The sequence below is a fragment of the Raphanus sativus genome, chromosome 5, assembly GCF_000801105.2.
Source record: "Raphanus sativus cultivar WK10039 chromosome 5, ASM80110v3, whole genome shotgun sequence".
Taxonomy (NCBI): domain Eukaryota; kingdom Viridiplantae; phylum Streptophyta; class Magnoliopsida; order Brassicales; family Brassicaceae; genus Raphanus; species Raphanus sativus.
The window spans coordinates 14,160,736-14,186,525 of NC_079515.1; the positions used below are offsets into that span (position 1 = coordinate 14,160,736).

The 25,790-nt window shown below is 33.9% G+C and overlaps 3 protein-coding genes, 1 long non-coding RNA gene and 1 pseudogene across 4 annotated transcripts; 2 read left to right on the forward strand and 3 right to left on the reverse strand.

Annotated features, from left to right (window-relative positions):
* Positions 1-1,522: 1,522 nt before the first annotated feature.
* Positions 1,523-3,386, reverse strand: LOC108859917 (uncharacterized). Its single transcript, XR_001950553.2, has 4 exons — positions 3,060-3,386; positions 2,810-2,948; positions 2,209-2,627; positions 1,523-1,899 (listed from the first exon to the last, which is right to left on the reverse strand). It is a non-coding gene; the product is annotated as an uncharacterized LOC108859917 (long non-coding RNA).
* Positions 3,387-4,401: 1,015 nt separating this feature from the next.
* On the reverse strand, positions 4,402-7,460 carry LOC108858288 (F-box/LRR-repeat protein At2g43260-like; annotated as a pseudogene).
* A 3,722-nt stretch (positions 7,461-11,182) lies between these two features.
* On the forward strand, positions 11,183-13,388 carry LOC108856582 (methylthioribose-1-phosphate isomerase). The gene is made up of 8 exons (XM_018630420.2): positions 11,183-11,425; positions 11,489-11,647; positions 11,746-11,848; positions 12,083-12,225; positions 12,302-12,407; positions 12,594-12,732; positions 12,804-13,072; positions 13,162-13,388. Exons 1-8 carry the CDS (start codon positions 11,298-11,300, stop codon positions 13,231-13,233), a joined length of 1,119 nt encoding a protein of 372 aa, XP_018485922.2. The 5' UTR covers positions 11,183-11,297; the 3' UTR covers positions 13,234-13,388.
* A 7,000-nt stretch (positions 13,389-20,388) lies between these two features.
* Positions 20,389-22,327, forward strand: LOC108857213 (proteasome subunit alpha type-6-B). The gene is made up of 8 exons (XM_056986528.1): positions 20,389-20,639; positions 20,777-20,858; positions 20,944-21,040; positions 21,118-21,176; positions 21,249-21,331; positions 21,725-21,820; positions 21,928-21,987; positions 22,098-22,327. Exons 1-8 carry the CDS (start codon positions 20,469-20,471, stop codon positions 22,188-22,190), a joined length of 741 nt encoding a protein of 246 aa, XP_056842508.1. The 5' UTR covers positions 20,389-20,468; the 3' UTR covers positions 22,191-22,327.
* A 114-nt stretch (positions 22,328-22,441) lies between these two features.
* On the reverse strand, positions 22,442-25,153 carry LOC108857214 (protein LURP-one-related 6). Its single transcript, XM_056986529.1, has 3 exons — positions 24,706-25,153; positions 23,685-23,717; positions 22,442-22,962 (listed from the first exon to the last, which is right to left on the reverse strand). The coding sequence occupies exons 1-3, from the start codon at positions 24,886-24,888 to the stop codon at positions 22,603-22,605; spliced, it is 576 nt and encodes a 191-aa protein (XP_056842509.1). The 5' UTR covers positions 24,889-25,153; the 3' UTR covers positions 22,442-22,602.
* Positions 25,154-25,790: the final 637 nt, after the last annotated feature.

Here is a 25,790-nt window from a genome sequence, read left to right on the forward strand (position 1 = left end):
TAACTACTTTTTTCTAAAAGTATCAGATTTTTATATTATTACATAAGATAAATTTCTCACGATAATAAACTAATGTACCCACCTCCAAACAAAATAAACTGAAAAATCAAATGTAATGTGATAGAATTATAAAATTTATATTTTAATGTAATATTTAGTAGTGTTAATAATGTCATAAATAATAATTAGTATATATTATGTTACACCAAATGATGTTTTATAATATATGTTTGTTTCCGTTTACATAAGATTTTCAATTTACAATAATATTTTCTTTAATTTTATTGTTTTACTAATTATGTTTTGTAAATTATTTTATCATTTGTTAAATTTTTTATAGAAAAATATTTTTTGGAAATTTCGCTCATGCTATTTGAAAATATTTAGTGTTATAAAATTAATAAAGTATTACATTTCTAGCAGAATTTTATTTGAGCTTCATACCCTATGATATCAAATAATTTACTTCAAATAATTTAGAGTGAACCAAACGTAATTTAACCAAAATAACTTAAATGTTGTGTAACCACTAATTATCTGGAAATTAATATGAACCAAACTGTGTACAAATGTTTTCTGAAAACTGTTTTTCTATTTAAAGACTAAAACAAAAATAAGTAAATAAATCCTTCAATATTTTCAGTGTTGCATATATTGAAGGTATATAATTCCTATCTAATCAAATATCTCATTCTCAGTTTGTATGTGATAATAAGTATTTGTGCGGGAATATTATTTGTGTTTTGTCTAAGATTTGACGTTTTTTATATTTTTGTACGTATTTTTAATCAAATATTTTGTTTTGTTGTAAAAAGTTTGATCTGAATTGCGTATTTGTGGTTATTGAGTGTGGACATAACCATTTTCTTCATACTTTTAAAAAATTAATGTTCAATTAATTTAATAACTAAAATGCTTTTACAATGACTGTTACTATGGTTCTATGTTTGAACAAAATGATTTTCTTCATACATCAAAACAATGACTATCAAAACAGTGACTGGCGGATCTGAAAATGCAAATTACGTTGTGAGAAAGTGGTTGTTTTGGTACTTGAGTATGCTGAGAAAGCCAAGTATTTCGAACTTAGTTGATCTTGGCACCTTTCTTCCATTTCAAATACTCTTTTAGGATCTCTCTGGATAATCCAAATATTTGGGTTCTTTGCTTATTGCGAGGCAAAATTTCATGATCCTATGCATTTCCATTACTCTTTTAGGATCTCTCTGCATAATCCAAATATTTGGTTTTTTTTTTATCACCTTTGCATCAAGGAGGAGCATATCAACAGAGAAAAGTATTGAGCTTACGCTTTCAGGTTGGCTGTATATAAACATGAGAGCAATGAAGCGAAGAAACTAAAATGATATCTCTGCTGAAAGAGAGCGAAGCAAGGGAGACGAAGGGTTCTTGGGAGTTAATGGTTTTAGTGGAAACTGATATTCATTGCTTGGATTAAGAGAGAAACGACCAAGGCAGGGTGAGAAAGAGAAGGAGATGAAAAGATACAGGAGGTAGAAAGTTGAGAGGAAGAACATTCTTTAACATAATAACGGCCGAGAAAAGATGCTGAATCGTCGGTGAAGAAAATTACTTACGACCTAATCATGTCTAAGGAGCAGAAGATTACTTACGACCTAATCATGTCAACCTTAAACACACATTAAAAAAAAAAAAAAACTTATTTGGTACAAAGAGTGAAAATTTCTCAACGAACAAACAGATTCTGACAGAGAGACGGAGAGATATCATGAAGAATAGTAGAGAGGGCGTCTGGCTTCATCGAAATACTCTTCTTGGTTCTGGAATACAATCACGTAAAGCGCATAGATTATCCCTCGTACTTATCCTACGATAGTCAGGACCAAGCAAATCAAGAACTCCACCTACCAACCAAACCTGAGTAGGAAAACTCCAAAAGTTCCATCAAAACATAAACTGATACAATACTGAAAAATTCTAAGTTTTCAAGAAATTAGCAGATTCTAACAGAACTAGAAGCGAACATAATTTAACTCTAGAGAGACTGGACACACACGGATGCTCAAAACATAGATCTGAACACTGATGATACCTCTCATATTAAGAACTAAACAACAGTCTTTAAAGAAGTTCTGCCATTCTTCAGAGTTTTAAAGGTTAGATAAACAGAACTGAAGATCTCTTCCGAGGAACTCGAGAGTTAAAAAAAAAAAAGAGAAAGCTTACAGTGCAACAGCCTGGCAAACTCCTAGAAGAGGAAGAAGGACTGCAATCAAAATCTCGCAAAAGATTTCGCACTTGCTCGTCATTTTCAACAAAATCTTAGAAGATGAAGACTTGTGATCCTTGCAATGAGTTTAACGGAGATCATCCTTGCAGAACACTATGGTTGTTGTCGGCTCAGAGATAGAGAACAATACACGTTCTTTTAAATTATCTTTCTGCGGTACATAGTCAATGGATTCATGTTCTGGCGGAGGAGTTTCAGTAAGCCATCCCCAGACGCCACCAAAGCTTTGTCTTTTGCCATTCACATTGGCGGTGGCTTGTTCAGACGCAACCTCTCTTTGAAGGTGGAGGAGCTTCAGTTCCTTTTCAAGTGTTTCCGTTGTCTGAAGCTTTTGTCTTACCTCTGCAACCTCAAGCTGCGAGCACATAGAGATATTCAGATATCAAACCGGAACTTATACTACGCTTTCAAAATGGAAAGAAAAGTAGTATATCCTACGCTTTCTCAAACTCATGTCTCTTGCTTTCTAGTCGCTTAAATGGTAAAAATGCTGACTGAATAAGAACCAATTAGAAGGTAATATTATTATTTATTCACCTTGTATAACTCGTTGTTTCGCAGTATCATTCTCTTTTAGGTCTTCCTTTAGTTGCAGAGTTTATATATTCTCCTTGCTGAGTCATGCCTCCATCTCTCCCTTCTCGGATTTGAGTACACGCTCGCGTTTTCCTTCAACCTATGGATTTATATACAACACACAAAAGGAGTAAAAATACAGAGATGAATTTTATGTGATTACTTTGATATGTTCACAAAAGAGGGAGATAGGGTTGCGATTAATGACAACCTTGGTGCTGCAACTCAAGCTCATGGCCCTTCTGCTGAAGATTCTGGCGCCTTCGATGAGGAGGATGATGGTGACGAACCAGATTCCGGTGGTGGTTTTCTCGAGGATAGCGAGTTGGAGAACGAATAGCGTTACTTCTTCTCCGGAGTTAGGAGCTGTATTTGAGTTGTTATATATAGGAAGGAATAACTAAACTGTTACGATTCCGAAGCATTAATGATGCCTGAGTAAATATGGGGAGATGTAAAGATAGAAGAAGATTCACTGCTCCATGGAGACCGAAGAGAATGATCGGATATATCTCGGTTTTGCAAATTTAGGGTTTCTATTCGCGCATAGGCGAATAGGACCTCAGCCAGAGAATGGGCTTCACGGGCTTACCTAATCTCAACAACCCGGGCCGACAAATCGAAGTCCACTTCGTCGCTGAAGCATCCGACGTGTCAAACAAAACAGCTTCCCATTGGTCGATTATTTTAACAGACGTGGCATAGCTTAGAGTGGAGATTATTGTGCTTTTAGTATAGTACTGATTTGGTTTTGTTTGTAAAACAATTTGGCCATGGGTAGCATGGGATCCATACTAGACTACTAGTATATAATAATAATATACAAAATATAAATAATCATTTAGAGGGATGTATTCAATTTAACATTTGATGTGATTTGATTTTTAATGGAGTTTTAGATGATTTTAATAAGTTGTAGAGATTTAGGTGATTTTTGTTAAATTACTCTAGAATATTACCTAAAACAATGGGATTTGAGTTTTAATTTTTTAACTAAGAAACTCCACCCAAACACCCTAAAATCACCTCAAAACTTTAAAACTCCACAACTTAAAATATTTTCAATAACAGTGGATTTCAGAGTACTTTACGAAATGTCAAGTTCAATAACAGTAGATTTTAAATGAGTTTTTAAAATTCATGATTGAATAACAGTAGATTTGTCATTTTAATACAAATCACTTGAAACTCTCGGTTGAATACACCCCCCTTAGACTTGACTTGCAAATCATACCAGTTATATAAATATGTGGTGTGTTGATGACCATTTAGGAGTTTTTCAAAGCATTGTAATTTCAGATTTCTTGTTGAATATTGCATAGATTAGAATTTGATCTTTACACTGCCAAGAACAAGACCAAGATTCTGGCAAACATACACCTTGAGCTAAGTTATGTATGCAGCATCATCTTACATATTAAGATTCTGAAACTGTCAAAAGCAGAGCAAATTATTCCAAAACAAAGCTTAAGCCTACTTGTAAACCAAGTTAGAGTGTACTGCAGTCTGCAGAGATGAGAATTGGGTTTATAAGTGGGGAAATAGCAAGACAAGACTTGAATGCTCAGATATATTTCAACAAAACTGAAACTTTTAACTGATACATATGTAAATTTAATCAAAAGCTCTATATGGACAAATATTACTCATATGCTTGAAGAAAAGAAAGGATTGTCTTTTCACATAAAAGCATCAACAAAGACTCACAAACAAACACAAACTTTCTAGAAATACATAAACACAACAAAACAGTGCAACTTCCCAAAAAACATTGAAGAAGTTGGCTTCTTATACGACAAGCACGTCTCAATCATCGGTTTTGGCCAAGAATCGTAGCTATTGCATTAGCAGTGTAGAAGAAACCAAGCAACTGTTTACCTTGAGAAAATCTGCGTAATTGTCTGCTACCTAGACCAGTTCTGTCTCCATTGATCTCTCGTCATCCTCCTCCCTTTAAGATCATGTGTCTAACGTAAATGCTATTCTCTGGTTTGGTACTCGAATTTGAAAACAATTGAGAGATAAACCAAAACAGAAAAACCTTTATTCTAAAAAAAATTAAACTACAATGTTTTCTCCAACATGTGTGCAGAAATGGTAAAATAACATAAAACCCCAAGCAAATAACAAAACAAATAAAAACTTGTAACAAACCATTACACCATACTCAACTGGCCTCGTATATGAATATAAAACAGATCTGTCAATTCATCAAGAGCTGATAGAAAAGAAAACCATAATAAATACTAATGTCGAGACCCACACGAAACAGAAAAATAGCGGAAAAGTACTGCAGACACTACAGTGGTGGTAACCAAAATACTTGGGATTCTCTTTTTGATCCATCCAAACTTTTCTATGAGCTGAGAACCCTGCCCATCATCCTGTGCATCGTATTCATAATGAAATCCAGATAGGTACTCCGATGTTCTTGCAAGAGAAGACGGGCGAAGTGAAACCAAATTTTCAGCGAAATCAGATAGAACACAAATGTCTGACGAGATGCATGAGAGCTTGTTTGTCTTTGGATAATACTTAAACAACCTCTTCTTATTATCACAGAAGAAAAAATTTCCTTCCTTACATACCGCCAAAGACCTAAACCACACCTTAGCAGGTTCAGGGTCGCGAATGCGTAAACATATGGTGTAAGTCTTGCTCCATGTCTTTTCTTGTGCATCTAGGGTCCATAGCACTAATGTCCAAACAGGGACGGTACCAGGTGCGGCTATGGCTAGACGGTTTTGGAGGTTCACTAGTTGATCTAAGTCCGAGAAGTCTGGCGGAACTGGGACATCACGGAACTCTTCTGTATGAAGGTCCAAAGCTAGTATGCTATCACTATCCAGCATTTCTAACCAGTAGATGGATCCATTGACACACGCTGACTTCCGTCTTGGATCCACGCGATAAGAAGGCGGTTTTACTATCCTCCATTCCCCAGTGCTCACATCAAGAATCTCACAATAAAATCTAGGATCAAAGAACATCCTCACTACTTTATAATTTCCATTAACTTCGTCTTTACCAAATCCCATCGCCCAATATCCAGGGAAAATATTCCACCATACAGCTGCAGCCTGCAATGGTTGATCAATGACACGATCAAAAGAGAATTTCTTTTTTTTTTCTGATGTGAAAATACTAAAGAGACCTCCATACATATTTCTTTAATATATATATATATATATATATATATATATATATATATACTAATATAAATGATTTTACCTTGAAAGAATATGTAATCAAAGCGCGTGGTGATCGGATCCACACCCGAAGAGAAACTGATGTATTCTCCAGTAGAAGGGTTCAAGATGTTGACGCAACCTGGTACGGGGATGCAAACAAACCTTCACAAGTCAGCGAGGGCCTTTTTGCGGCGTCACCGCTTAAACAGACCACCTCTATCTCCCCTGCGTCCAATGTGAATCGTGACGGTGACTCAGTCCGGTGGTCTCCAACAGCCAGGATTTTTGGGTTCTTCTTCTGAGCTTTCATACGCCTCTCTGCGAAGCTCCTCGACTCCATGATTGATCTCCATTTTTTTGAGACTGATTTGAACCTAAGGATGGACTTCAGTGGAAGTCGAAGCAAAATCTCTTCCTCTAAATCATCAGGAACTATGTAGATCGGATTTAGGGCTTTTCCTCTTCTCCCATTTTTTTTTGTCCCCGAATTATTTTTCCCCAGTTCCCTATTTTTATCTTTGGTAGGTTCGGACACCTTTTTACTTTTTAGTTTTTACTTACATCAGATCTTACTGCTAACACTTTAAATTTTTCTTCAACACTGATTTTACAGTTTTCCTTATTTGTACCCTGCAAGGCTGCAACTGCAAGTAAATGGTTTTTTTACTCTTAAGTTTATACCAGAATTAGTTAAAAGGAATGATTTAGCAATTTAGTATTCTAACACTAATATTTTTAGTAAGAAATTTCTTTACTTTACTTTTCTTTAAAATATTAGTATTACATTTTAATTATAATTTTTATTCAACAGTTTATAAATAATGAAAAATACAAGATATCTTTAAAATGAATAAAAACACCTCAAACATTTTCAGTGTTTATACAAATTTCTCCTACATTAATTTTGATGTGCTTAAATATCTATATTATTAAAACTGAATTATTTTTTGGTACTGTTTGAAAATATGTATAACATGATAAATGAGAATCGTTTGCTAACATTGATAACAGTTTAAATACTTTCTTTTATTTCTACATTTAGTCATCGTATTTACAATAAATTATGTACTTTCTTTTTGCATTTCTTAGTCACTACATTTAAAATCAATTAATTACAATGGTTGTTGTTTCTTTATGGTGAAATTAAAAACAAAAACTTTTTGCTACGGATTGTTCTCAATTGGTGACGATGGTGTCCTCACCCGAAGAATGGCCAGCATTTACTACGCACATGGAGGAATTTCGCCGAAGTAAGACTTTCTTCCCTAATTTCAAGATCCGACATATTCCAAGGGCGCAAAATACAATGGCGGACAAGCTTGCTCATGGGACAAGGAGTTCACCATCAGCTATGTTATATGTCGATTCGATACCTCCGGTCTGGCTTTCCGAATCGGTGGAATCACGTTAGAGTAATTCATTGTTGTCAAAAAAAAAAAAAAAAAAAAAAAACTTAAATATATAGTATATATCATATAAAACAAATTTTAAATACAATATTGCTTTATTTAGTTTAATCAAATATAAAAATTTCGAGAGAGTTCAATTTTTAAGAAAACAAAATGTCATAAATTAATAATAATTCATAAAAAACTAATGCAAATAATTAAAATTTTTAATATGTTGCTTCACTTTAAAATAAATTAACAAAAAAATAACAACAAGTTAATATATGAATAGTACAATTACACCAAACTGCATCAAGTTATAATATTATGTACAAACAAAAAAATGTTATAAAATATCTATTATAAATTAATATATTCTACTATATATGTAAATTATAAAACATAAAAATACACATAGGATTTTTTTTATAAAATCAGCGGTTTATCAGTTTACGCTGAACACAAGTTAAAACAAACATCCGCGCGGATCAAGTTCTAGTCTATCTTATTAAAGTTGAAGTACCCATTGATAATATTTGGAAACATGGATAACATTTTAAAGGAGAACTAGATTCTGACCCGCCCTTCAAAGGTCGGGTATATTTTTTGATTTGCGCTTTTCAATAATTTTTGTTGAAAAAAATATTTTACGTAATAAACATTATGATTTTTAATAAATTATCTATTTTAACTCTTTATGAAGTTTATCTTAAATTTATTTATATGATTTTTTTGAAAATAGGACTAAATTTTTGAAGACTCCGAATAATTCTGACCCGTATTATGAGTTTAACCAGTTGTTAAACTTTTTTCACACTGATTTTATTTTTAATATCTTAATTTAAATAAAATATTTTTATATTTTAACCCGCTCTGCATTGATAAAATTCATTTTGTGTGTCTTAAACCTTTTCTATACTTTTATTAAATTTAATATGTGATTTAAATTTTTATTTTAAATTAAACTATTTTTTAAGATTGAAGATAATTCAGAATCCGTATTATGGTTTTGTAGATTTAATCATTTGTTATTTCAATTTTTTTTAATTTAATAAATATTAAACTAATATAAATAATACTTATTAATAAATAATTAATGAGTCTTGAAATAGTTAAATCTTTAAATTACTATTTATACCTTATTATTATTAGAGGAACTTCTGTTTAACCTAAAATTATTAATATAGATAATAATTATTAATAAATATTAATTAACTAATTCTAATTTATGCTTAATTTTCCAGTCATATATAATGTATTCGTGAATTCTAGTTAGTATAAAGAATAGTTATGGGTTCTTTGAATATAGAAAATAAAAAAGGAGGTTATAAATTTATGTCAAATTATAATTTTAAGCGCATATATTTAGTAAATTTAAGTCATATTAATTTTAAATAGTTAAATTTATGTCAAATTATAATTTTAAGCGCATATATTTAGTAAATTTAAGTCATATTGATTTAGAAAATAATTATTTCTACAATTTTATAATATGTGTCAATATTATGAGTATCTGTAACATTTTTTAAAATAGTTTGTTAGAGGTTAACAAATTGATTTATTAAATGTGTTCTTTGTACTATTTATTTAAAATTTAAAATTAATTTTTTTTGCGGTCACTTAAATGATAATTGAAACAAATATAAATATTTAAAATTCTCTTCACATATTTTTTTAGTTATAAATTAATCTCAAATGCTAAAAGTATTTTTAAGTTTCCAAAATAAATCAAAACAATTATGCAACAAACAAATCAATCCTAAAATTAAGGGCAAGTTAAAATATGAGATTTTACTGTTGTTCGGTTATTTAAGAAATTTTATAATTAAATTTGTTGGATTAAATAGATTTTATTAGAATAAAATCTATTTTGTTAGGATTACAAAGATATATTCCCCTTCAAACTGGTACAAACGGGAAGCAAAGTAATATACCTCAGTTAAGCGGATTCATCGGCCGTCTCCTAAAACCCACAGCCACAATCTTCCAAGCCACCTCCCTCCAGCCAGCTTTGTGATTTATTCTCAGTTCTCCGGTGGTAACTCCGGTGGTGATAACTTGCAAAAGTGTTGGGATTGTGGAATACTTGTCTTGAATTGCCATGGAATCCACCGATCCGCGACCACAACCACAATGGACCCAACTCCGCAAAAATCTGATCGAGTACCCGCCGTTCTCAAATAGAATCCTCACCTGAGAATAAGAAAAATAAGATCAAATCCCACCTTTGATGTCTAAACTTCACCTCAACCAACTCGATATACCTCACCATGGTCGTAAAAGAAGAGCAAAGGGAGAGCGATCCACCCAAAACACTGCACCAAGCTTGATCAATGTGTTACGGTTAAACCGTAATGAAGAAAGACGATGAATAGTATCTTGATACAACATTCATAATAAGAAACATAATAAAAACAGCTCTAAAATAATAATAAGTAGATTTCCTAGAAAATTACCAAGAAAATCCACTGAGAAAAGATGAAGAAGAGTTCTAACAAACTTTTACAATTTTTTGATTAAAAAGAAAGTAACCATCGTGCTCTGTTCTTATACAACAACGCTGTTGCACTCTCTCCTTTAATGATATCGTGGCATAAGTGATTGCATTTCCTGTTTCACAATAATGGTAAACATAGGCTTTAGTGATTTGATTGAACATGATAGAGAAATAAGGTAATATTGCTGGAGAGAAGAGTTTTTTTTTGTCGATGAAAGAGAGAGATAGTAAGCAAATATATATATTTTGTTGGAATAAAAGGAAAAACAGAATTTAATAAAAAGCATATGTTTAAATAAATCCAGTGGCATCGAATGGTAAATACTGTTGAAACAGAAGGGTACCTCAAAAAAGAGCCTTCTGTTTTAATAGTATTGATTGTTTGGTAACAAGAATAGCAGTATATATATATTTTCTTTTATTTACACATTTAATCATTGCATTTACAATAAATTAAGTACTTCATTTTTGTATTTTTTTATTTACATATTCTGCCATTGTATTTAAACTAATTTACAAACTTTTTATACAAACATAATAATGTACAACGTACTTCGAAATACTAATTCACAAACTTTGTATACAATCCAAAGAAAAACCCGCGCTATATTTTAAAGTCAAATAAATATCTAGTTTTATTTCAATAATATTTTATTAGAATACGTGTTCTACGTAAATAATAGTAATCTAAAACTATTTGGAAAACACATTCTACGCTAAACTTATAGTTCTAAAATCTGTAGAAATAAAAATCTACACATTATTACAAATCTAAAACCTATATAAATCAGAATCTACATATTATTATAAATCTAAAATTAGTAGAAATCGATTTCTAACATGTTTAATGTATTATACCTATTTTAGAATACATGTTCTACGGATAAGGATAATATTAGAAAAGAATATTTGAGAATATTCAGTTTTCTTATTTATTAATAAAAATTGATTTTTAAAATTCTTTTTTAAAAGTTCATTTAAAAAAAAAAATCTTAAAAAAAGAAAATGTTTTAGAAAATGGTAATTTGTTTTTTGGGCTAAAAAATAATTGAGATTTTTAATTTTTAAAAAATATTTTTTAAAAAAAATCTTTAGTAAAAAAAATCTTTTTTAAAAAAAAATCTTAAAAAGGAAATTTGTTTTTGGGTTAAAAAATAATTGATATTTTTAATTTTTAAAAAATCTTTTAGTAAAATCTAATTTCAGTTTTTTTTTATTATTTCACAAATTCTCCCTAAAAAAAAGCCGGGGCTCGTTTCACGCCGCCTTGTTGCTATAGGAATCTGATTCTCATTTCTCACACCCACACAGAGTCTTTCTCATTCCTTTGTTCCGACGCCAATTCAAAGATCGAAACGACATCTTCTGCAAGCATGTCAAGCGAAGGAGACACCACCCTCAAGTCTATCTGCTACAAGCCTGGTTCTCTCCAGTTACTCGATCAGAGGAAGCTTCCTTTGGAGACTACTTACTTAGAGATCCGTGATGCTGCTGATGGATGGTAACAAAAAAATCATATCTTTTGATTCGCAAACGTGTTAATAGTTTCGATGGTGTTCATTAGGAGTGCGATACAGGAGATGGTGGTACGTGGTGCTCCTGCTATAGCCATTGCTGCAGCTCTCTCTTTAGCTGTTGAAGTCTCCAACTTTAGTGGTTTCGATGGATCATCAGCAGAAGCTGTTACTCTCCTTGAGAAGAAGTTGGATTATTTGGTGTCAAGGTAGTTAAATTTAGATTATTATAAGTTTTTCATTTTGCTTCTTGTCATGATTCTTTAAGTCCCTTTGCTTTGTCTATCTATGTATGTGTCTTCTTCAGCCGGCCAACAGCTGTTAATCTTGCGGATGCTGCTTTGAAACTTAAACATGTTATAGCAAATGCCTTGGCTACTTCTGCCCTTGAACCTAACTCCATTTTCAAGGTAATTCTGTAAAAGCCATTTTTCTTTTTTTTTTGTTTTTCTTCTTAGGAATATTAGATTTATAGCTTCCTGTTTTTAATAGCTTAGAGAACTTGATTTCCACTGAGTAATGAATGATAGCTTCATCTTCGCATATACTCTTTTGGCTTTTTCTGTATCATTTATCTGAACATAGCTGAGCCATTTTGCTTTTGTAAGTTCACACTTCACTACCTATGCCTTGTTGTTCCTCAGGCATATATCGAAGCTGCTGAGAATATGCTCGAAGATGATGTCGCTTCAAACCAAGCAATAGGGACCTTTGGTTCAAGCTTACTGAGGCAGCAAGCCAAAAATCCTGACAAGCTTTCTGTTCTGACCCATTGCAACACCGGCAGGTATGATTCTGAAAACTCACTGAATAGAGTTTGTGGATGTTTTATCACCTAACTGACAATTCCCTTTTGTTCGTAGCCTTGCTACTGCCGGATATGGAACTGCCCTGGGTGTTATCCGTGCACTCCACACTCAAGGAGTCTTAGAAAGAGCATACTGCACAGAAACACGTCCATTCAATCAAGTAAACCTCCTAAATATTACTTTTTACATTTAAGTATTTGTTAGAATTCATTGAATACCACAAGCTGTTTTTGAGACCATAGTTTGACATCTGTGTTCGTCAATAACATGGTGAGGTAAAGGAGGACAGATGATTCTTGAATATTGTCCTCCATTGCTTGAACAGTTGTTGAATGACCACTGACAGGGATCGAGGCTTACAGCGTTTGAGTTGGTGCATGAAAAGATCCCTGCAACTCTCATTGCAGACTCAGCTGCAGCTGCACTTATGAAAGATGGTCGTGTAGATGGTGTCATTGTTGGAGCAGACCGTGTGGCTTCAAATGGTGCACTTAAGATAATCTGATTTTCTTTTCATAAATCTGAAAACCAATTTAATCTATTATTATATTTCCAGGTGATACTGCTAACAAGATTGGGACTTACAGTCTCGCCCTGTGCGCAAAACATCACGGGATACCGTTTTATGTTGCTGCACCTCTCACCTCAGTGGATCTTTCTCTTTCGTCCGGGAAAGAGATAGTGATAGAAGAAAGAACAGCAAAGGAGTTGCTGAACACACATGGAGGGCTTGGTGAACGCATTGCAGCACCAGGGATCTCGGTTTGGAACCCAGCTTTTGATGTGACTCCAGCTGAGCTGATTGCAGGAATCATAACCGACAAGGTTTGTATCTCCAAAGATTATAATTGTTCCGGGTTAATTCAAGGTTTGTATGCTGGGGGACGGTCAGATAACAAAGAATGTATGTGCAGGGGGTCATAACAAAGAATGACAATGATGCATTTGACATAAGCAGCTTTGCCGAAAAGATGACAGGAAAGTGAAGTTGTGTACGAGTCGCAGATGTGTCCACCTTTATGTTATTGCAACAAAGCACAATACTTTGTAACTAACGATACAATAAGCTTTGTACTGTTTTAAACTACTTAATTTGTAACGATAATCCGGGATAAATAATCAAACTTGCGTGCTTTTTGTTTTCTGGTGAGCAAAATGAAAAGCCGAATGGTGCATTTGACAGGTTCTTCCCCTCTATATTGGTTGTAACAGCACTATAACGAATACATGTGTTGTAAAGATTGTCTTGGGATAAGAAAGAGACGATAAGCAGAAATAACATTTTTATAGACGTTGAGTAAATTGGAGTGTTATCTATTATATTAAAAGAAAAGTTACAACATTGATATATGTGTGATTTTTTTCAAAATGGATCCTCACTAGAAAAATGACTTTTAATAATATATCTAATCAATTCTTATAATTCATGTTGGGTTAACAAACACATATTTGAATCCTTATAAATTTAATAATATATGAATCAATTCCTATAAATCAGCTATAATTTGAATTTCTAACAAAGATTTGAATATTATTTCCGGTTAAGATAATGTGCTTAAACCGAAATCCAATATTAATTAAAAACGGGATAAGAATTACAATTTCGGTAATTCATAGTATCACACTAGTAATTCTCATCAATAGATCGCCTTCTCATTTCCAAGTATATGACCCATATGTATATTTTAAAGAATACTTGATCCATATGTATACAATTTAAATCTTTTCAATCTTAACTTTAAAAATTATATAGTTCATTGAAAAAATGTTTAGTTAAATTCTTTATAAATTTATACATGAAGCTTTAAGTTTAGTTTTTGTTAACTTTCTTATTTTGTTAAATGTTTTATTATCTTTGGAGATGATAATATTTTAATATTTTCCAAATTCTATTTCTGTTTATTTATTCGATAATGAAATAGTAATCCAACAAAAAAAATATATAAAAAGAAACAAACACATTTGAAATTTTGAAACAATCTATTTGATGGAGAACAAGTATACTCTAATATTATTATGTTTGAACAATCTTAAATATATTCAATAATATACATCTATGAAGCTAAAAGTTTAATTTGTTAAAAAAAATTCTAAAATTGTGAAATGTTACAATATCTTTGGAGGTGACAAGAAAACATTATTTACCAATATTTATATGTATTTACGAGTTAATGAAATAATGATCCATATATATATAAGAAGATACAAATATATGTAAAAGTTTGAAACAACATATCCAACAAAAAAATAAACGGTAAAATTATTTTGTTTTAAAAAGTGATAGACACACCTCATATATATTAGAATATATAGAATTTAGAATTAAAAACAAAAATTTTATATAAAAATAAATGAAAACAAACATCCGCGCGGTTGCGCGGATCGAGATCTAGTTATTAGCTAAAGAATAAGAGCATTGATGAAAATTTCTGAATGGCTAGCCCTGTTAACATTACATTCCAGCAACTAAAACAATAAAGATTGGTTGAAAAAGAGATGCAAGAAACAAATAACATACCAAATGATCTTCTTGCTATGCATGAGCATAGTTGTGATGCTTAATAATATTTCAAAATCTTCAATGATCTTCTCGCTTGCTCCACACACAAATAAATCATCGACATAAATCGCCACAACAAGAATGCTTTGTTCCACGGCTTTTCTATATATCGAGTGTTCCTTGGAACAATTTTAAAACCCAAACTCGAGTAGTATCCTATTCAATTTGATGTTTCAAGTTATTGGTGCCTATTGTAGTCCGTACAATGTTTTTTTAAGTTTATATACTTTTTTCATTTCTTTTCACTTTGAAACTTTGTGAAACGTAAACCGTTTCTTTTAACTTTCCATGAAGGAAGGCTGTCTTGACGTTGATGCACTTCCCATCCTACTTCCCATCCGTTCGTAGCTGCAATGCTGACAAGTAATCTAATGGTCTCAAGGCGTTCCACGGGAGTGGTTTTGCTGCACATACCTTTTGGCTACTAGACGTGCTTTATACTTGTTGATAGAGCCATCAGAATTGCGCTTGATCTTAAAAATTCATCTGAGACCAATGGGTTTAGCTCCAATCGGTAAGTCAACCAACATTCATACCTCATTCTTCTTGATGGACTGCATTTCATCCTTGCATGCATCAATCCATTCTTTGAGCACGCTTGCCTCAATAAAGTTCCTTGGTTCATTGTTTAAACACAACAACAACATCTCTCCTTCTTTTTCAGCAATCATGACGTAATCTTCAAGGTACTTGGGTCTCGAGGTTTGTCTTTGACTTCTTCCAATACTCTATTTTCCTGTTGACTTTCTTTGACTGGTTCAAAGATATTTGTTCCTGAATTTTCTGATTCGTCGATGTTTTCGTTCTCATTGTTCGTTGTTTTGTCAGTAAGGTTGTCGTTGTCTGGGTTTGATGTCTCAGTAACCCCGTGATTGCCAAACTCACCCATCGTGACCACAAAGTCACCATAGCTTTTAACTTTCCTGGCATGTTTCTTCCAATTCAAACATTTTTTCTCGTCAAAACCGACATCAAGGCTTACCACTATTCTTCGTGTATCAGCATCAAATAGTTTGTAGTCCTTGGATCACGGTTCTGTTCCTAGATGAACTAGCGTTCTTGACCTATCGCTGAGCTTTCGTAGGTGTACCTTATCTATCTTAGCATAACCAATGCATCCAAATATACACATGTGACTTATGTTTGGTTTTCTTCCTCGTAGCGCTTCATATGGCGTCTGGTCTTGTAGAGATCTCGTGGCTATCCTTTTTATTAGATAAGTCGCATGTCGTATTGCTTCACCCCACAAGTAATTAGGCATGCGCATATGCTTAAGTAGACTTCTTGCCATCTCCATTAGCGTTCTGTTTCTTATTCCACCACTCCATCCTGCTGCAGAGTATACGGAGCAGTGAGGTGTCTTTTGATACCTTCATCATCGCAATACATATTGAATTCATGTGACACGAACTCTCTAACTCGATCAGCTCTAAAAGTTCCCACCTTCTCTTTTGTTTCTTGTTCCAAAAATCCATTCAGATTTTTAAACTTTAGAAATGCTCCACCTTTCTCTTTCAGTAGAACCGTCCACATATATCGTGAATGATCGTCCACAACAACAAAGATATAACGATTCCCACCAGGAGTACTTGGTGTCATAGGTCTGCACAGGTCCCCGTGGATAAGCTCGAGCGGTTTTTCTGCTCTGTACGATGTTGCTTGAGGAAAAGCTTTCCTTGCTTGTTTCCCAAGTAAGCACAATGGGCACATGTCTTTCACGATATTGACGTTGGGAATTCCTTGGACAAGTCCTTTGTGTATCATAGTCTTCATAGTTGTTTTATTAATGTGTCCAAGTTTTGCATGCCACCTATTTGACTCACTTATTTCGCTGTGATGTCTCTTGTTCACATATGAACTTTGTAGAGCCTGTTTTTCGATCTATTTGATTTGACTAGAATTTTTCCGTTCCAATCATGCATAGTCAGATTCTCTCCCTTTAACCTTATGTCACAACCTGACTCAGTTTCTTGACCAAGAATGATGATGTTACTCCTTAACTAAGGAATAAAGTACACCTCGGTCATCTTTCTTGGTTCGCCATTCATATCATATAAAGTACACGTTAGTGAAGAAACTTACAAAGAAGCAACCAATGAGATGATGGTGATAAGGGAGTTACCATTATGTTGGGTAGAAAATGTGGCTTGGAAACACTTTTGTAACAAAGCATGTAATAGTTTAGTACTTTCGTTTATTGGAACAGTTTCAGTTTGTCTTATGTAATATTTTTTTATCTGTGCAGATGAATTTAGACAAACATGTGTCAAGGAGGACATCAACAAAGAACATTTTAAGGATGTACTTTGAGAGGAAGCTTGCTATGAAGAAGTGGTTTATAGCAAACAAGCAAAGAATATCTCTGACTATTATTATTTGGGAGGCAAAAATAACCCATAAGCATTTTCTTGAATCTTAAATCATTTAAGTTAAATGAGTATGTACTGATATTTGGGTGGTTTATAGCTAATGTGTTTGACTATTTTTATTGTTTAAAGGAAAAAGTTAAATGATGGTGATTGTGCATTACGTTGATGCTTGTTGGCGACTGAAGAAGCTTATCATAGGGTTCAAACATGTCAGTGATCACAAAGGTCAGACAATCTATAGGGTTCTTATAGATGTCTTGGCTGATTGGGGAATCGAAAAAATATTTTGCGTAACTATTGCCAATGCTACTGCTAATTCATCCGCGTTGAGAAGATTCCATAGTCAATTATCTTCAGTGTCTAATGACGCATTACTTTTTAGATGAGAATTCTTGCATATGAGATGTAGTGCACACATCATTAACTTGATTGTGAAGGACAAGTAGGTTGACTGATATTGATGAGAGTGTGAATGCAGTTCATAATTTTGTAGTCTATGTTGAGGTTCAGGTAGGTTGATATTCTTTGAGTAGAAAGTAGATTCTGTTAGAATGATTAGAGGAAGCTTGCCTTTAGATGTCACTATCTGGTGGAATTCTCACTTACCTGATGTTGAGTACAATTTTGAAGTTTAGAGTTGCGTTTAACAAAATGGAGGAAGAGGATAAACTGTACAATGATTATTTTTGGAGATGGATAACAGAAAAAAAAAAGAGCTGGACTTCTTCAATACACTAACTGGAAAGCAATCGAAAGATTAGACCATTTCCTAGTGATCTTCTATAACTCCACACAGGTTGTGTCTGCGTTATCATCTCTCAATGATTACAAGTGTTACGAGGAGATTGTGAACTTAGCCACCTACCTTATGGCGTTAAGTCATAACACATATCATGAGCTGAAGGATACGTCTATGGAGATGTACAAAAAGTTTGACAAGTACTGGGATGGGCTAAAGAACATCAACAAGATGTTAATTGTGGCAACAGTTTTTGATCCAACAAAGAAGATGGTGCTCGCTAGCCTGTGTTTTGATGAGCTTTATGGGAAGGACAGTCTGGAAGGGAAAGCAATGTATGATTCGGTGATTGGCATTTTGCGTAGTTTATTTAAAGAGTATGGTAAAGGATATGAGAAGTCAGCCGCTGAGAAACCTGATGAAGCTAAAACTAGCAACAATCGATTATCTACTTGTCGTTGAGAACTGAGAATCGGGACGAGCTTGATATATACTTGAAAGAAGCAGTTGAGAATTCAGATTTGATAGCTGGTGTAGAGTATGATGTCCTTTCGTTTTGGAAGCCAAATTATATCAAGCTCCCAATTCTCTCACATATTGCAAAAGGGTATCCTTTCAATGCAGGTTTCTTTTGTTGCATCCGAGAGTGCTTTCAGTACGGGTGGAAGGATCATAAGCCCATGTCGAAGCTGCCTTACTCACTTAATGGTTGAGGTATTGATGTGTACTGAACAATGGCTTAAGCAAGACATTCATTGCGAGTCAAGAATACTTAGTAATGCACAAATCTTTAAAGACATTGAATAACAAAAAAAAGAGATCAGAGGAGTATGTCATCTTCTATCTTGTAACGTTTTAGCTTTTCATTTTGCTTGTTTATTGATTTGTTTTGTTCTGTCTTTGCATCAGAATATAGTATATGACATCAAGTATTCCTAAGCTCAAGATTTTTCAAATGTCTTTCATCTGATTGTGTGTCACACAAGACATGTTTGTTGCTTTTGTTTATGTATTTCAGTTTTGAAACTTTTAAGTGTTACTACTTGCTATTTACATTATGTTAGATGTTAATATTTTCAGTTTTTAAAATCTTTGTACTTAGTTTGATTTTTAAGAGTTTCAATTATATGTTTCTGTTTCTTATGATTTATTGTTTTATTTTTAAATTTTACCTCAATATAACTTGAATCGATCCAAAAAGAACCCAAATGATATATGATTACTTTATGGGTTTTAGATTGTGATAAAAACCAATCTGTAGTTAGAAATATACTAGAATAGGATCTATAGGGTGTTATAGAGAATAATCAAAATCAGAATAACCGAAGGTCAAGAGTGCCGGAATGTCCATGTCTAATTACAATTATATATAAAAAGGAAAAAAAAAGTGACAAACACAAAAGTGTCAAAAAAAGGCAAATTGCATCTGATATACAAGAAAAAAAAATTATTTAGGTGAACGGTAATGTACTGTTTCACCTTTCATATATACGAAAGTGTCCCTATAGGTGAACGGTTATGTCTCTTTCATATATATTGTTTATCCTTCTTCTGCTCGACGAAGAGATGATGCGCCACGAGGCGCGGCGAACGCAGATCACGTTCTTGTACGCGACGGAGAGGAGGTTTCGCTCCTTGACGGTGAGCTCGTCGCCGTCGACAGCGGCAGAGACTTTCTCCATGAACTCCACCATCTCTTCCTAGCGCTCGTATTGCTCTGCGAGTTTGGCCATATGCACGAATTCCTCAAGTGCAGAAACCACCATTTTTTCTTCCTTAAGAGATCTGAGAATCGGTTATAGGATGGATGAACGAATGAATGTGTGTGTGTGTGTGTTCGATGACGTCATCGAGATCGCGAGGATCATGAGGCCGAGATCTATTGCCAAGGAGCTGAGCGGGACCGTGAGGGAGATTCTCGGGACTTGCGTGTCAGTTGGGTATACGGTGGATGGGAAAGATCCGAAGGATATTCAGCAGGAGATTAAAGAGGATGAGGTTGAGATTCCTGGGAATTAATTAAAAAAAAAAGGAAGAAGCTTGTGTCGTGTTCGGTTATTTTACTTTTGATTTTTTTTTTGAAGTTTTAGCTTTCTATGTTTCGGTTAAGAATAAGAACAAGTCAGTTTCGGTTTTATTGAATCTTATGCTATGCTTTTTGCTACTTTCGATGAGCACTTTGATCTAGGAATTACAACCTGCGTTGTATTTGCTAAAAAAAAAGAGATACATGCGTTTTAGAGGAAGAGAGTGAAATCTAGAACATATAATGCAGGGGGACAATTATGACAATTTCATTTTTTTCTTCTATCTGGTTACCTAATTATCTTTTTTCTGCATGATGTCCTAAATATCTTTTGTTTTTTGGTTTTCCAGCAAATTTGGCCAAAAAAAAGTGTAATTAGTTTTAGTTCAAGGGTAGTTTAGGAACATCGGCTATACATATTTCTGTCTTGAAGGCAAAGTTTTCTTCTATTCCGTCGTCTTTAATAGATCGCAGAACAACAAAGGAGCAAAGGGTTTTATTAGTGAATCTAAGGCCGAGAGAAAAATATGAGCAGAGGAAGCGGCGCAGGATACGATCGTCACATCACGATCTTCTCACCGGAAGGTCGTCTCTTCCAAGTCGAATATGCATTCAAAGCCGTCAAAGCAGCTGGAATCACCTCCATCGGTGTTCGCGGAAAAGATTCAGTATGCGTCGTTACCCAGAAGAAAGTCCCCGTACGTTCCCCCCCCCCCTTTCATTGTTTCTTTTAACTGCCAAAAGCCTGCTTCTTGTATTATTAGGTCATAGATCTATTATGATTTGGGGATCTTATAAATTTGAGATTTTTTTTTATTGTTGCGAAATTGTGCAGGACAAGCTTCTAGATCAGTCTAGCGTATCTCATCTTTTCCCTGTCACTAAGTACCTTGGCTTGTTAGCCACTGGCATGACAGGTTTGCATCTTTCTAGCTCGACACTTTTTTCTTTTAGTGTTTTTTTTTAAATCTAAAATCTGTAACTATTAATGGAATGTTACAGCTGATTCAAGGTCATTGGTCACACAAGCAAGGAATGAGGCAGCTGAGTTTAGGTTCCAATACGGATACGAGATGCCTGCCGACATCCTTGCTAAATGGTACACTCTCCCTTTTTACTCTTTTATCTTGCTCTAACTAAAATTTACTAACCACGAACGATTGATTTTGCTGACAGGATTGCAGACAAGTCACAGGTCTACACTCAACATGCTTACATGAGACCTCTTGGAGTAGGCAAGTTTCCAGTCTCTTTCTTGCATAATAGAGATTTAGGGACTCATTCTTGTTTCCTTTGTCTTTCTTTAGTTGCCATGGTGCTGGGTATGGATGAAGAGAGAGGACCCCTGCTTTACAAGTGTGACCCAGCTGGACACTTTTACGGTCACAAGGTAATGCCACTCTACTTGTTATGGTTAAACATAAGCTTCTGCCTCCCATCGTTCACGCATATTAATGTCTAGACTACTCCTATCAACATCCTTGCTGTACTGTAACTCATTTTTTTTATCTAACCATAGATCTTACTGATAAGCTATCAATATTTATATTATTTTAAAACATAATTTCTGTTTGTTAAGAACTAGGAGATAGTTTTTTGTTGCTGTTATTGGTTGACTATGGAGGTGAAACAACACATGGAGAATATGATTTAGTTACATTTATTGTAGATACTAGACAATGTACCCACGATTTAAGGAGGCCAATGTTATATATTTTTGTCTTTCGTGGTGGAATAAGAGGCTTGGTGTCTCAACTAATAAGTAAGCAAACATATGATGCAGGCAACTAGTGCAGGTATGAAAGAGCAAGAAGCAATCAATTTCTTGGAGAAGAAAATGAAAGAAAACCCTGCCTTCACTTATGATGAAACAGTGCAGGTAGAAGTCACTACTGATCCTCCTCTTTTAGTCTTCTGTCTCTATCTATCGGGTGATCATTTGGTTCACTATTTCTGATTTTTGAGTTATCTTCAATACTTTTGTAGACTGCCATATCTGCCCTGCAATCTGTTCTTCAAGAAGACTTCAAGGCAACTGAGATTGAGGTATCAATTCTCACTCACTCTCTGTTCACTTTTTTTGTATTCGTCTATGTCTGTGATTTTTTGTTAAAGCTTGTGAAAGTCATGTTCTTGGCCTTGTTTTGGTTTCCCAGGTTGGAGTTGTGAGAGCTGATAACCCGATCTTCCGTTCCCTTGAAACAGAGGAGATCGAGGAGCATTTGACTGCCATTAGCGAACGTGACTGATCACTTTGAAATCAGACTTTGCATTCTCTTCCTTTTACTTTCATGTCTTTCTAAGAACATTCACATCTCATAGAAACTTGTTTCAATCTGTGTTATGAATCTTGTTGTTTCCATTTGAACCATCTCTTTCTCAGATCCTCTTTTATATTGTTTGCGTGTATGGGTGTCAAATTAAGATCCAATAACCAAACCACATGGGCGAAGAGTAAAAGGTTTTATTATAACACCTTAATAATAATGACTTTGAACTATTAGAAAACAAGAGTCAACTGTTGCTAGCATAAGTTGATTGTGTAAAAGTATTCACAGCGTCCGAGCAATTATTTTATAAAAACGACATTGTAGCCTTCAAACCGTCAGGCAAGTCTATAGTAAGTTGCAGACTGATGATTTTCAGAAAGTGATGAACCGATCAACAGCTTGTAGATTCGCCATAGATATAGTCAAGAACCGCGATTACTCCAAAAACAAAAGCTTTATCAACATTTGCTTTTATCACCACCGAGTATATATCTTTGCTCCCACTCCATTCTTTTACCTTAGCGATGCTATTTCCCGTTGAATCCACGATGCTGCAATCCCTGTCCGGAAAATACCCTCTCACATCAAAGTAGCAATTCCCTGGTTGAACGGAGATGCGGATGGAACCGGTTATGGAGAAACAAGATTGCTTAGGATCTCTCAATGTGAAAATAGGTTTAGGGCTTCCTTGATAGTCGTAACTATAGCCTCTCCATTTGTTATGAATGCTTAGAGCCTGGACCATTCCTCCCTACACCACTCAAACAAAACACATGAGACTTGTAATAAAGAAAGTACACCAAGATTCCACCACACAACTCCAAATCAACTTTTTCCATCTAATGGAATATCTGTTAAGAAGGTTGCTTTAACTTGACGCACCAATTCTTTAATATGTCGATTCGTGTATATCTGTTAAGAGGGATGGCGCTCAAAGGCGTGGCTAGTAACAAAAAAGGCATTTGATAGCTCCCTTAATATTATACAATTTTGGGGTTCAATGTTATAGCAATTTCATGTAGTATATTGCTATTTTATTGATTTTTGAACTCCATTTTCATAGACTTAAAACACAGATAGTCTATCACATTTTACAAAGAGTAGATTGAATTAGTTTTCAACGACATTATCAGTTTTTCTGTATAAAAAAGTTGTTTTTCTATTGGGACGTTATGTACGTGGAAAATATAGAAATAGTGTGTATGTTATAAGACCTATAAGTGTATAACTAATGCCTGAGAAAACACACGTCTGCTTCATAAAACGCAAATGTATTTCCACCAATGGTTGTTTATTAAGCTCTTGCCTAACTATAAGTCTACATTACCTTTCTTTCAAAAGCGTATAAGCTACTCGATCATTAAATTCACAAAGACATAAATTAATCATTTGGTTGGTCTATAATCTAGATTTTATGGGAAAACGTTAAAAGTTTAGCATTACAGATTTGGCATAATAATAATAAAATGTTACCTTTTTATGGATGAGAAGCAAATCATTACCATCACCATCTGACAAATCTAGTTTGGGATCAAAAGTAAGATGTGTTTTATTGATGAAAGAGTTTGTTTATATAACCAGCTAAGTAAATCTACAATAGGAAATTAATAAAGCCAAACTAGAATATGAAAATATATGAAAACCTTATCTAAATATAATCTTGTATAATTCCTAAGTTATCTAGGAATCATACTCCAATACCCTCCCTCAATCTAATACGTGGTAACACGTATGAGATTGGACAATCTTCAAAATATAGTAGTAGAAATAATTCAAAGGCTTGTGAAACAACGATGGTTGTTGATGTTGTGGAAGCTTGAGTGATGAATGTCTCGTAACTCTTTTCGAGTTGAGATAAATGATCGAATTTTTGATTTGATTGTTTGTTTTATCCATCCTATAATGAGATGATTGTTTGCTGTCCAATCTTCATGATAGAGTGAATCGGCTGCCGGTAGACTGCCGTCAAGAAATATGAACTTCCGTGAGCTGCTTGCCATATGGAAGTTGATGATGAGAGGATGATTGATGTTTTGAATGGATGGTCTGTATTTCAAAAGATCACGAAACACAGATGATGAAGAAGGATGTGTTGTACTACGATTTTGCAGGAACAACGAGATGATGATGATAATTGATGAAGAAGGATGTGTTGTACTACGGTTTTTGTAGGAACAACGAGATGTTTGAATGGATGTGTTGTTCTTCGTTTTGTAAGAACAACAAGATGTTTTGAAGATCGAGAAATCGTTTTTGAAGTTTTCTTTTTTTTTTTCTTTTTTTTCTTTTGTTCTTGCTCTGATACCATGACAAATCTAGTTTGGGATCAAAAGTAAGATGTGTTTTATTGATGAAAGAGTTTGTTTATATAACCAGCTAAGTAAATCTACAATAGGAAATTAATAAAGCCAAACTAGAATATGAAAATATATGAAAACCTTATCTAAATATAATCTTGTATAATTCCTAAGTTATCTAGGAATCATACTCCAATACCATCTCTGAGAACTAACTCTCCTCTGGTGCCAAGAACTCCACAACCATCAATCTTGAAAATATTCTTCTCTCTACAATCTGTGACCACGAAGCCACCGCCGTTAACCACGTGTGGCCGCCGTCTCACTATCATCACCTCCTCCGTCGAAGAACAATGCAGTTTGCTCACCACAGCTTTCATTTTCCTTAATTCTACTAATAAACTAAAGTTTTGGATGCTTCTTTCATATATATATATATAAATATAGTCGTATATCACGCATGGGTTACCTTTCTCATTTACTTTCTTGACTCTAAAGAAAGCAAGAGAAAGAAGAAGAAGAAATGGTCCATAGCTGGTCAGTTTTTCAAATGTTTGGCAACGTACGCTTGACTTTTAAGCACCACGTCTCAACATAAATATTTTTTGTTGGTATATTGTGGCGCAAAATATTCTGACTGTTGGAGTATATATTAATGTGTAAGTTCATCGAAATAGCTAATATGCCGATATTCTTATCATGATCCAGTAAATACCCGACGCCTCGGGGAACTGAATCATAGATCATAGAATTTTTCTTGAAACAAAGACTCCAAATCTGAACTTTGAAATACGATTGTTAAACAAAAAGAAAATGAAAAGTCGGCGAGGAATCGAATATATGAGAAGTTTAGTAACATGCGAATTCGTGTGGGAGATTGATTTCTTGTAAAGTCGGAGGACTGTTGTGCCATCTTTCTCATCTTCTTATATTCTCTCTTACCCATCTTTTTTTTTCTAATTTTTTTTACTTTCTTTAGTAAGGAAAACCTCATCTTCTTTTAAGCCACTAAATAATAATTCCTCTATTTTAAAATGATAGATATTTTGGCTCAATGCATAAAAATTAAGAAATATACTATAGAAAAAAAGAATTATTAAGAATATAAATAAAAATTAATTCAATCAATCATCAAAAAAACTATAAAGATATCATTGATATTTTTCATACATATTAAGAAAGTGACAGAAATATTTTTTTTACTTTCTTTAGTAAGGAAAACCTCATCTTCTTTTAAGCCACTAAATAATACTTTCTCTATTTTAAAATGATAGATATTTTG

What these genes read in the sequence shown, in the direction of transcription:
- LOC108857214 (XM_056986529.1), bottom strand. Translation starts at nt 24,888, where the DNA reads ATGAAAGCTGTGGTGAGCAAACTGCATTGTTCTTCGACGGAGGAGGTG. An exon ending in AGTTAGTTCTCAGAGATGGT is followed by an intron (nt 23,718 to 24,705) that starts ATTGGAGTATGA and finishes TTGTCAGATGGT; the next exon opens with GATGGTAATGATTTGCTTCT. An exon ending in TGCTTCTCATCCATAAAAAG is followed by an intron (nt 22,963 to 23,684) that starts GTAACATTTTAT and finishes TGAGTGGTGTAG; the next exon opens with GGAGGAATGGTCCAGGCTCT.
- LOC108856582 (XM_018630420.2), top strand. Translation starts at nt 11,298, where the DNA reads ATGTCAAGCGAAGGAGACACCACCCTCAAGTCTATCTGCTACAAGCCT. An exon ending in AACCTAACTCCATTTTCAAG is followed by an intron (nt 11,849 to 12,082) that starts GTAATTCTGTAA and finishes GTTGTTCCTCAG; the next exon opens with GCATATATCGAAGCTGCTGA. An exon ending in ACCCATTGCAACACCGGCAG is followed by an intron (nt 12,226 to 12,301) that starts GTATGATTCTGA and finishes TTTTGTTCGTAG; the next exon opens with CCTTGCTACTGCCGGATATG.
- LOC108857213 (XM_056986528.1), top strand. Translation starts at nt 20,469, where the DNA reads ATGAGCAGAGGAAGCGGCGCAGGATACGATCGTCACATCACGATCTTC. An exon ending in TTACCCAGAAGAAAGTCCCC is followed by an intron (nt 20,640 to 20,776) that starts GTACGTTCCCCC and finishes GAAATTGTGCAG; the next exon opens with GACAAGCTTCTAGATCAGTC. An exon ending in GACACTTTTACGGTCACAAG is followed by an intron (nt 21,332 to 21,724) that starts GTAATGCCACTC and finishes CATATGATGCAG; the next exon opens with GCAACTAGTGCAGGTATGAA.